We start from the raw sequence: 12,798 nt of genomic DNA on the forward strand, positions 1-12,798 counted from the left end.
TTACTCGCCAAGTGTGGACAAAATGTATCCATGATTCCTTCAAAAGCTATTGAGAAATGGTAACATATTATTCACTAATATACTACACAAACCAGATATTTCTAGTGAACATCTTACAAACAGTTGTAATTCCATATAAAAAAAGATGTTGTTTGAAAATTCTTCAGTTCTCATATAAAATGATGCATAATTGGAATATAAATATTCCGTACTTCTACGTGTCGGTTTTACACGATACGCTATGTGCGGTGATTCGTTCTAAAATTCATGCGATCGAAAAATTTTGGTGCTGACTTTTACCATAATTTAAATTATGTTGTGCCTCAAAATTCCGATTATTAACCTATTTTAGTGCAAGATAAATTTAGAAAAGGCATAGTAAGTCGTATTCACGAAAAAAAAAATCGTGTCAATTTACGTCTTCTGAGACCGACATATGCGTAAACTGACGACTGTTTGATCTAATGCATGTTTTGCGGTAAAAATAAAGTGGCTTATTTGGCCCATTTTCAACGAACCTGGGAAAATATAAGGGTACGAATCAAGAATGGGTAGAAAATAATCCAGATTGCTCAGAAATAGCAAACTGAATGGAAGTGTCTCGAGAAATTTATTGTAATATTGATATACTTAATGCATTAAATAATATTAGATGTACATGTATATTAGAGCATATTTTTCAAGCCCGACCAATTTTTTTCAACCCGAACCCGATAAAAATGAAAAAACGGCACCCGTGCCGAACCCAAACCCAACAAACATATCTTTTTCTGTACCCGAACCCGACTAAGATTTGTCAGGTACGGATTTCGGTTACAAATACAGCATAGTACAAATCAGAACATTTTTATAAATTTTCATACGTATGGAAACATGTATACAATTTTCGAATAATATTATTATATGTTAGTTGCTCTGGGTAGCCGGCTACCGAGAATACGTTGTAATTTTATTACGTTTTGTATTAATATGTGCTTCCTAATAGAATACGAAATTCCTTCCGAAAAACGTCAAACTCCGGATAGCCGGCTCTCGGGAGGTTCGCATCAATTCATACATTCAATTAATTGTGTTCTGGTTTTTAAGCATTGTTCATTAAATAACAATAATTATATCTTCGGCTTTTGCGGTCTGTGGGAATAAGAACGGCTGTTATATACTGCCCGACGTTTCGACCACTGGTTATGGTCTTTTTCAAGGAAGGAACGAGGAACGATAAGATATTTCCCTTGAAAAAGACCATATCCAGTGGTCGAAACGAATATGACAGCCGTTCTTATTCTTATTCCACAGACCGCAAGAGCCGAAAGCATAATTATTGCTAAATACCTCTACGGTCGATTTATCATATTTTAATAAATAACACTTTTCGTCAATCAACACACAATTGCCAAAGCTGCACTATCACTCGAAATAACTGTTTTGACCAACTACTTTACTATAAGTTGTGTGATACACATTGAAATTTGAAAATTTTTGAGAGGGGAACACTTAGGAACCGCATCAAATTTTGGTCATAAGCCGTTTGTTGGAAATTATTCATTTTATAATTGACTTAAATATCTTAAGAACAGAGATTTCATAAAACAGGGAAGACCGGGGATAAACCGGGCACTTTAGGAATTAAAAAAAAAATACATCCGTTATAACTATGCTTTAACCTTTAACTATGTTTTGTGTAGATTCAACCTTCAGCTACAGTTCCTAGTTTGTGATTTGGAATAATATGCATTACTTTTCACAGGAGGTCGCACAGAAAAGATCAACCCAAAGTTCAATATTTCTGGAAGCGTGGAGCTAAAACCGGACTCGCTACGGGACAAACCCAGACTATAACAGTTCGGCTGAAAAGTTCGTATCGTTTAATAGAAACACACATTTTTTTGCCAAAATTCGTTTTTATTATTCAACATAATTGCCATCAGAGGCGATACAGCGATTATAGCGATCTTCCAACTTTTCGATACCATTTTTGTAGTACGATTTGTCATTTGCCTCAAAATAGGCCTCAGTTTCAGCGATTACCTCTTCATTGCTTATAAATTTTTACCAGCGAGCATTCTCTTGAGGTCTGAGAACAGGAAAAAGTCACTGGGGGCCAAATCTGGAGAATACGGTGGATGAGGGAGCAATTCGAAGCCCAATTCGTTCAATTTCAGCATGGTTTTTCGTTGTTGTTTTTGATCGATTGTGAGCTCACGCGGCACCCATTTTGCACAAAGCTTTCTCATATCCAAATATTCGTGAATAATATGTCCAACACGTTCCTTTGATATCTTTAAAGTGTGAGCTATCTCGATCAACTTCACTTTACGGTCATTGAAAATCATTTTGTGGATTTTTTTCACGTTTTCATCGGTAACAGCCTCTTTTGGACGTCCACTGCGTTCATCGTCTTCGGTGAATAACACTGGTGGATAACACTCATCAAGCCATTTTTTGGTATCGGCGGCACTTTTTTTCATCAAAAAGTAGTGTTTTATCAACACACGAAATTCCTTTTTTTCCATTTTTTTCACAATAACAAAAGTAGCTTCACTCAAAATGCAATATCTCACAAATGAATAATCAGACAGCTGTCAAATTTATACACGTATCTTTTGAAGGTTGGTACTAACTGAAAATGGTATGGATTTAATTTTGGTGGCGCCCTCTCATAGAAACGATACGAACTTTTCAGCCGATCTGTTAATTTATTACAACTATTGTAATAAATTTCTGCTTTCAGACCTCTGTAGTTATATCAAATTCAATAATAAGTGTGATACAAACATTTCAAAATCTGCTACGATTTTGTTCCCGCTAGAGTCTTTTTTGTTATTTTAACAGCTTACCAGCCAAAAATGTTTCAAAATTTGTTACAAAATATTCCTGAAATAAATTACTTCAGTTGTTATAATTTTGTTATTACCATCTGATCGGGTTACTACCACGTTTTATAGAAGGGAACCGAATTTCTTCGGATATTGGAACCGAAGTCTGAAACGGGGATAAGCACAGAAAAAAATATTGAAGTATACAGGACATGTACATCAACAGTATTATGAAATAGGCATCATTTGAACCGAAAATCTGATTTAAACCAATGTACGATGAAAAATTTAATTGGAATGCAATGGATTTTTCGAAGTACAAAATTTTGTTCGACAAAAAATCCATTGCAACGCCAGTTTTGTTCGACGAAAAATATCCAACGCTTTTGATAGAAAAACTTTTTTCCCTTCAAAACATCCATCCCTTCAAATACTGCAAAAAAATACTAATCGAATTTTACACCGAAAAAAAATCGATCTTAAAAATCTGAAGTCAAATTACAAAAAATGCCGTTCTTAATTTGAATGAAATTTTGTCCGAACATCGTTTGTTTGTTTCCCCTGTCAACCATCCATATATTGTAAGATGAGCGTTTTTGAAGGGAAAAAAGTTTTTCGAACAAAAACTTTCTCTTATCTAGCACTGATAGTTTTTGTAAATGGATTTCAAATTTTTGAAATCGATTTGATAATTGTCAGTATTATTTTTTTTTGACTGATTTTGTGAAAATCATTAGTATAATACTTTTTTGAAGCCTTTGTCATACGCGAAAAAAAAATGCTTAAAAAAGTTTATTATTCTCGTTATCCGCTTATGTCTCTTACTTTACACACCCGCCTCTTTTATTTGGATTCCAAATGCTAAGCATGTCTCGTGAAATAATTTCCAGAAAGTACGAGTTCTACAAGATTAACTTTCGGCTGCTTTTTAGCCAGTTTTATTTCTAAATAGTCCAACTAATTTATCTCCTATGAGAAACCCTTCCACAATTGGTCTAGTTCTAGAAAATCAATGTCACATCTGTAGTGAACTGATTACTCAAACTGACTTTGATTCAGATTATCTACCAGCAACATTAAGGATTTAAAATTAAGCAATGAATAATTCAATTAGTTATATATTCCACCACCTTAGAACTAATCGGCTAGGATACAGATCTCATATCGGAAGCAATGTGAACCATGAAGTTGTTTTGTGAAATATTGATACAGAAATATATTATTTATTAGTATTTCAACATCTTATTGTCGACTTCACTGCATCATGTCTTTCAAGACGATCTAGATAACAAACAAAACGAAAAATTGGTTCCAGTTGGAAGACAATAAAAACGACCACACGGAAATTTTCGTTTTTGCTACGAGAATTTTTCGATATTGGTTAGTGTCAATCAGTTTTCTCAAAAAAACAAGAGAAAATCTGCCAAATTTTTCTCGGTTGTATCAATCTGCAATCACATAAAGCTTGCTTCATTTAGAATTGGAACAATCTTTTGCTCATATTGTGGCGCTGCTGGTGGACGGATTTGAAAGTGCTTGGCGCCCACGTGTCGGGAATATTGTCAGCTTCACGTATGATTTTTGACATTTCGCAAATCGACTGTACTTTGTAAACAATCAACATGGAAGCCGAAAGAAGGGAAAAAAATTGTGCACAGTTATTTGGTAAATCCATTGTGGTCTGCATCTAGGTTAGCTAAACAGCTGAAATTGCCCAGAAATACCGTATTATGGCGCGTTATCAAACGCTATAAGGAAACATTGACGATGATTCGGAAGCCTCAAGCTAATCGTCGGAGTGAAACTGTCGACCGGAAACTGCGTGGTAATATTTTGAAGACGATTAAGAGGAATCCTAATCTGTCGGACCGTGATTTGGCCAGAAAATTCGGTGCTGCCCATAGAACCGTGAGGAGAACTTGACTCCGGGAAGGAATTAAGTCGTATCGAGCTAGCAAACAGCCAAATCGGACCATAAAACAGAATAGTGTGGTCAAAATTCGTGCTCGAAAACTATATGACCAGGTGCTGATCAAGTTCGACGGGTGTCTTCTGATGAACGATGAAACCTATGTCAAGGCTGACTTCGGGTAAATCTCAGGTCAAATATTTTACTTGGCAACGGCTCGTTCTAGTTAAATTAAAATTTGTTTTTGCCGACAAATTTGCAAGAAAATTTATGATTCGCTAGTTGGCTCTCTCGAGTGCAAACCACGTCTCCCAAGTAGCAAATGTAACTTGTTGAAAATTAAAATTGTTGTACAATTGTTACCGAATTGTTATTCATGTTACATAAATTAGAAAATATTTTTTAAACGAATTAAAATCAGTCGTGCAACAGATCACTGTTGAGTTTCACAATAGTACCGAAAAAATTATAGGAGAACAACTTCAGAAGCTTCTAAAACGATTGTGCAGCAAATCCACAACTGTACCATGTTGCACTAGCATTTATTTAGGTTTTGAAAAAATATTCCCATATTAATATAAAATAAGAGCAATTGTAACGATTGTACAACTTATCAGGAACCTGGATATGTTGTAACTGCAGTTTAACGATTTTTAAATGAATGCATAGAAAAGGTGAATTTCGGAATGGTTAAAGGATTAAAAAATCAGTTGTGGGAACAAATTAAGCGGAATGGTGCTTTCCGTAAAAAGAAAAAAAATTTGATGAGTCGGGCGATGAGTCTTGGTGTGAAGAGTCAAGCGCAGACGAATATCGAGTTAACAGCTGTTCAAAATAATATTCCTACCATTACAAGAACACAGGAACAGTATAATTTATTTACACTTCATAATTGGTTTTCGAATGATCAACACGAAAATTTTCATAATAATAATAAATGCGTGGATGAAAACGTTTTCAAACGATGTAAAAGCAACATGTATAATTTGAAAGAAGAACTTAAATCATGGGCTATTGACCACCAGATTAAACACACAGCTCTAAATTCTCTACTGAAAATCCTCAAATCCAATGTACCGGATAATGTACTTCCGACTGATGCTAGAGCCCTTGTGAAAAAATACCTTATCAAATATTTATTTCTGTTGATGATGAGATGGGTGGCAGTTATTGGCACTACGGACTACGAAAGGTACTCAAAGATGTGTTAACGTCCAAAATAAACCAAACTATAAACAAGATTTCTTTAAATGTTAATATTGACGGGCTTCCAATTAGTAAAAGTTCCACGGCATCTTTATGGCCAATTCTAGTGAATGTTCATGAGTTAGAAACGGTATCTCCACAGATTATCGGAATATTCACTGGTTCAAGTATAAAAATACATATTAATGCATGGCTTAAAACTAATATAAATATTTCCAGGTAAACCAAAAAATGTTAATTCGTTCCTACTTCTATTTGTTGAAGAATTGAACGTTGTACTTAAACAAGGAATCCACATACACAGTCGTAAAATAGAGGTACACTTGAGATGCTTCATTTGCGATACGCCAGCTCGCGCAATGTTAAGAGGTAAGGAATTATATTTTATCACTATATCTCACATCCTACACTTGGTCACTTAGATGACATACCATCCCAATCACAATGCCACAGTTCTAATTTACTTAAACTATTCTCCATCTAGGTGTTATTGGGCATAACGGCTACGCATCATGCTTGAAATGCACCACTGAGGGAGAATACTCACATCAATTTGGAAAGATGATATTTCCTGAGTTGGACGCTCCTTTAAGAACCGATGAAGATTTTCGTGCAAAAAAAGATGAATATCATCATAAAATGAGAAGTATTTTGGAAAACATAAAAGGAATAGATATGATACTAGATTTCCCGATTGGTGACGCTCTCCACCTAATAGATCTTGGTATTACAAAACGATTTTTAACTGGGTGGAAAACGGGATCACTTAACAATAATAAGGCCAAATGGTCCGCATTCCAAGCGCAACAGTCGTTTCATGATATCATGCAAAATGCCTATGGAAATTTGTCGTCCCATACGTGGGTTGGAACATGTTGCACGCTGGAAAGGCACAGAATATAGAACGTTCTTGTTGTATGTCAGCATTGTAGTCGTGAATAAGTATTTTTCATCTAAGCAGATATACGAACATTTCTTACATTTCTTTTGTGCTATTCAAATCTGCGTTCGTCGGAATCAAAGTGAACAAAACTATAAAATAGCTAGAAGTTTATTTACCGATTTTCTCGAAGGAGTAAAGATATTATATGGTCAGCAAATGTTTTGTAGCAACATGCACAGCTTAGTACATTTGATAGACGATGTAGAAAGATTTGGACCACTCGGTTGCGAGGATTTGATGCGTACCCTTTCGAATCTAAACTTTATAGTATCAAAAGAATGATTAGAAGCGGTAACCTGCCACTTAATCAAATTGCTAAAAGAATCGTTGAAAAACAACAAAATATACATAACGAAATATTTGAAAATCTAACGAAAGAAAATAGAGTTCCTTTATTGAAAAAAAAAAATGGAAGAGGTAGATTTCAATGGAACAAAATTTCATGCATATGCAGCTTTGAAATTCAAAAATTTCAGTATCGATGTTACCTCCAAAGCCGATTGTTGGATTTTATCAAGAAAACATGAAGTAGTTAAATTGAAGTATGTTTTGTGCAACGTAGTAACTGAGAAAATTTCTTCATACGGAAACTCTTTAAAAATCAATTCGATTATTTTGCAAAACCTATCAAGTCATCTGCTCTTCAAATTTACGCTTCTGATTTGATATTGAATGATGCAGAATTATATGCTGTACAGGAACTATATTGAAAAATGGTAATAGTAGAGATAAGAGATGTAAAGCTTCCTAAATGTGTATTTCTCCCATTAATTCATACAATAAGATAAAAGTTTATTGACTGTGTAACCAGTGAAGTTGCACTCGTTGTATTTTATGTCATTCTTTTGTTAACAAAAATCGCTGAATAAACAAATGTAGAATATACACTGTTTCATCGCCATTTATTTAAATATTTTTAGCTCTAAAGAGACGAGAAGCCACATACCACTTCAATCCTTCACTACAGTTTTTGCTTGTCAGAATCGTGTGAATCGACTGTGAATAGTTTGCTAGATCCAGTGCTCAATAAGAAACCTTTATATTTGAAATCCGATCAAGAAGTTCTCTTAGGTACAAAGGTATTTGCAGCATTTGCCCAAAAATTGTACAACCTTTATATTATTTCAAAAGCGCCTCGTATACCGAAAGGGAGTGACACAAAAAAAAGCTATCAAGATGATGGTTTCATGTAATAAAAACTATTTATTATTCACTGTCGACATAACAAGTTCATTATTCATTGAACGTGAGATGATGTAATAATACATGAGAGTTCAAACTTTCCACTAAGATACAAAATAACTACTCAAAATTCAAATCGCGTACTTAACATGAGTCAGATTCATTTTCGGAGCTATCATATTGTTCGTCTTCGTGCGATATCTCGTGTGTTGTATTTCTTATATATGGAATTTGTTCTGAAATTTTTTGTGCAGCGCTTTTACGCTTTCTAACATATGAAGTTCTGCGCTCTTTGTTATTAAATCCAAATCTTTGTAACTCGACATTCTTCATGCGCAAAAAAGAAGCAAACGATTTTTCATTTCTTTCCTGAGTAAACTGAAAGTCAGCTAAGTGAACAACATTGTACACAAATCGTATGAAATTCGGAAATTGATCACGGAAGCTCTCGTTTTGGTATTCAATAGTTATGTCAGTTTTCTTCTTCTTCCGTGACTTTCCTTGCCACGAGTAAGGTTGCAGAACTTCTGGAGAAATCACTTTACGTACAAAAGTTTTAAAGAAAGCAACCCCTTCTCGTTTTCCAGTTAGCTCAAATACACTTTTACAATGTCGAAGCAAACAAGTTTCAATATTGACATCTTGAAGTATGTTTTCGAGTAATAACAAATCTTGTACCGATGCAATTATAAGCCATTTCCGACATTGTTCTGAATCTTCCGGCTGAATGTTTTCTATTGCTGCGGATGGATTGATTTTGTTTAGAAATTTTTCGATATTAGCCGTAAATTCAAACATTTTTCCGATGAGGCCTTTAACGGCACTCAGTTCTTCGTGTATAGCATTAAGCCGGGTATGAATTTTTGCCAATTCGTTCATGGGATCTTCCATCATCCAGCTGTATATACGTGCACATTTCATCGTCAGTTTTGCAAGGCATTTGATGGCCATTACTCAGTACTCCACCTTCAATATTAGCTTCCGTTACCGGGATCGTTCCAGTGAGATTGGCAACAACAGTGCTCGAAGAAGTAACCATTGGAGCAGATGATATCGATTGCATTGAATCTAATGTGTTGGCGACTAGAGTATATGTGGGGTCTAACTTTGGAATTTCCGACGACACAGTACAGTTTTTAATATCACACTCAGATATCTAGAAAACAATGTCACTTGCATTAAATAAATTTGTAATTATATATGAATATACCTCATCAATTAGTTGATAACATTTTGTTGAAAATTTATCTTTCTTTTTGGGTAAAGCATAGCGGGTTTCCATTACTTCCGCTTCCTCCGAATCAGTGAGTTTTTCTAATTCAGTCATCATCGATTCGGCCGCCTCATACGTTTCTTCACTTGCCAAAATTTTTGCTTTGCCAGCATTCCATGTCTGGCCTGGCCTGGATGAAGCATCTCTCGATAAAGAGACAAGCGAATTTGGTGGCCAGAAAACACAGTTATTGCCTACCCACGTAGTTGGCACAACAGTTAATTGCGGTTTAAATTTTCTTCCCTTACGCGTTTGAACTACGGAAAACATTTTTCATTTGTGTACAGAGACGCGACACATACAAAAAAGGAAAAAAAACGAATAATTTGCGTTTAGTTGTAAATGAAGCTAAAGCAAGCACTAGACAGTGTGTGCAGTTTTAGAGATTTTCACGAAATGTCGCAAAAAATTAAAAATAAGCAATTTAAGGTAAATCTTCCATGGACTTATATGAATTGTGCACATATAATGCAGAAAAAAATTCTGATACAAACCAAATGTAATAAGCATCGAACAACGAACAAAACAGAAAACTTTTGTACGTTTTGAATCTTGCTAAAATTATGAGGAGACATGGCATCACAGTTGATAAATATCAACAGTAGAGGAAAGTTCATCTTAGCTGATTTCGTTGACATATGTAACCGCTAGAGCAACTTATTTATGCAACTCAACACACTCCAATACACCAATAGAGTAACGTTCATCCATACAGTGCGTATCACAATAATGGGGAGCTATAATGAGTGCATATTTTGTATTCTTTTTATATTTTTCTCAATAAAATGGTAGATATTTTTTTGAAGTAATATTCATTTTCCCGGTATATTTACTGAATAAAATTAGATGTAAACGTTGAACGAATGCGAGAATGTTCTAGGGATAAACATTTAGAAATCAAAAATGATTACATAGAATCGCAGCCTTTTTTATTGAACGCACTGTTGCTCCCAAAGCCATGTTGGAAAATTTTTAGGACAATTTTTTTCAGATTTTTAAAATTTGTTTCAATATGAATTTGGAAGAAACTGAGTCAGAAAGCTTGAGAAAATTAAATAGAAATTAAATTATGTACACTTTACACTACATTCTTTTGTTACATTCACGCGCAAAAATACATGTTTTACAGTAAAAACGCTATTCGCAGCAAACTTTCCATTCCCATATATACAAAATGATTAGTCGCACAAATTTTCCAATTACCATTTATTTTTATATGTAGAATGTTTCAATGATTCATTTTTATCACGCAGACAGTTTACTGAATACAAATGAGAAACCTATTTATTAGCAATTAGGTTCGTTTTGTTGTTGTGAACAAAATACATCGATGTAGTAATTGCTACAAGTTCTACTATAGTTTTTTTTCGGGTTTTATGATTGTATTTGTTTCATGGTTGAATCAAGATTTTTTGTTGAAGTTGTTCAATTGGTTTTTTAAAGTAGAAGCTATTGTTTGAATAATGTTTAATGTATAGTATAAGTATAAGTTTTACCACGGTTATTTCTGAAATCCAAAGCACTACATGTGATACATTACCATACATATGTTTGGAGAAGTTTTACAATTGATTTTTGAATGAAGTATTTACTGTGTTTACTACATGTATGAAAGAGAAATATAATTTAAAAGTTTCACAATTATAATTTCAGATGCGAAAGACATCTCGTTAACAACATGTGAACAAGGGGAAGTTTATCAAAGGGTATTCTTCTGTTCGTAAATGCACTTACAAAACACGTTCGACAACAATATTTTCTGTAGAGTTACACACTCATGATCAAGAAGTGAATATAATTACTATAGCAACATGTAATAGGTTTTATTTTTCATTAGTTTTCTTATGGTTTACCACAAGTTTAAATTAACGATTCCAGCACACTGTAAGAAAATAATTTCCAGTTAGTTTTACTATCGATTCTTTATACGCTCATATAACTTTTAGTGTTACTTTAGTTTGGTTAGTATTTAAGAAGATACTGAAGTTATTTTTTTACTTTAAATTAACGTTTGTTAAACATATACAACTCAATGAGTTGCATATTTAATTTTGTTTCAAGTGAATATCACTCTATGTAGAACATAGAAAAATAAAATAAAAGATTGGACAAGTTACACAGCTGTTACTTATAACAATTGAAGAATTTATAGATATGTTGCACAACAAAAAAAATTGCGCTTTTTCCATAACACAATAGTTTCTAGAAGAGTGACATAAACTCACTGGATAAGTCGCACGATCAGTTTAACAATACAGTAAAACAACATAACGTGCTACTTGGGCTACGTCCCGACTTCTCGTGAATGGACGTCTATCACAACCATTCCAAATCGAACGATCTGTGCGACAAGGAGACCCGATGTCGATGCTTCTCTTCGTTATCTACCTCAACCCCCTCGTAGAACGACTGGAACGCGTCTGTGGAGAAGATGTATGTGTGGGATATGCAGACGATATCACCGTGTTGGTCACAACAACAGAAACGATCGAACGATGTTTTCAACTGTTCAACTGCTTCGAAACGGTATCTGGAGCAAAATTGAATCGTCAAAAAACAGTTGGTATGGATGTCGGTTTCATTAATGGAAACGCGATGTCGGTTCCGGGACTGCAAACTGCCGAGACGGTAAAGGTACTCGGTGTTATTTTCGCTAACTCGGTGCGGGAGATGGTGAAGCGAAACTGGGATCCTTTAGTTATCAAAGTGATACAAATGATGTGGATGCACAACACACGCACTCTAAATCTTCAACAGAAAGTGATACTATTGAATACCTTCATCACGACGAGGGTATGGTATCTATCGTCAATTATCCCACCACAAAACATGCACTCCGCACGAATAACATCAGCAATGGGGTCGTTTCTATTTCGTGGAACACCAGGACGTATTCCAATGCACCAGTTAGTCCGAGACAAAACGCAAGGTGGACTAAAGCTACAGCTGCCGTCCTTCAAGAGCAACGCGCTTCTTATAAATCGCCATCTGAAGGAAATGGATTTCCTTCCTTTTTATCGCTTCCTTCTAAACCAAAACATCCCGATTTCCGCCGACTTTCCTTGTCTCAAAATATTGCATCAGAAAATTCCTGTGCTTCCCCGTCAAATCGTTCAAAACTCCACCAGCGGTGAAATTCATTGTTTTTACTTGGAACAAACGGAACTTCCAAGGGTAGAACGTATTTGGAAAAACATTTCTACGAGACAACTATCGTCGAACCAACGCAGCGATCTGTATCTCTTGGTTAATGAGAAAACAGCACATCGCAAACTCTTGCATGTGATCGGAAGAGCGGATAACCCAAACTGTTTGCACTGTACAGGAAGCATCGAAACGCTTACACACAAATTCTGTGAGTGTTCGCGGGTGACTGCAGCTTGGTCATATCTGCAGCGAAGAATAACTACAATCCTGGGCGGCTGGCGAAGGTTAACTTTCACTGATCTGCTGCGGCCTACACTAAATAACA

General features: G+C 35.1%; 1 protein-coding gene across 1 annotated transcript; it reads right to left on the minus strand.

The window, feature by feature from the left end:
* Window positions 1-8,092: 8,092 nt before the first annotated feature.
* Window positions 8,093-9,705, minus strand: LOC131425456 (uncharacterized). Its single transcript, XM_058587403.1, has 2 exons — window positions 9,264-9,705; window positions 8,093-9,209 (listed from the first exon to the last, which is right to left on the minus strand). Exons 1-2 carry the CDS (start codon window positions 9,594-9,596, stop codon window positions 8,898-8,900), a joined length of 645 nt encoding a protein of 214 aa, XP_058443386.1. The 5' UTR covers window positions 9,597-9,705; the 3' UTR covers window positions 8,093-8,897.
* Between the last annotated feature and the right edge of the window lie 3,093 nt (window positions 9,706-12,798).

The sequence above is a fragment of the Malaya genurostris genome, chromosome 1 (genome assembly GCF_030247185.1).
Source record: "Malaya genurostris strain Urasoe2022 chromosome 1, Malgen_1.1, whole genome shotgun sequence".
Taxonomy (NCBI): Eukaryota; Metazoa; Arthropoda; class Insecta; order Diptera; family Culicidae; genus Malaya; species Malaya genurostris.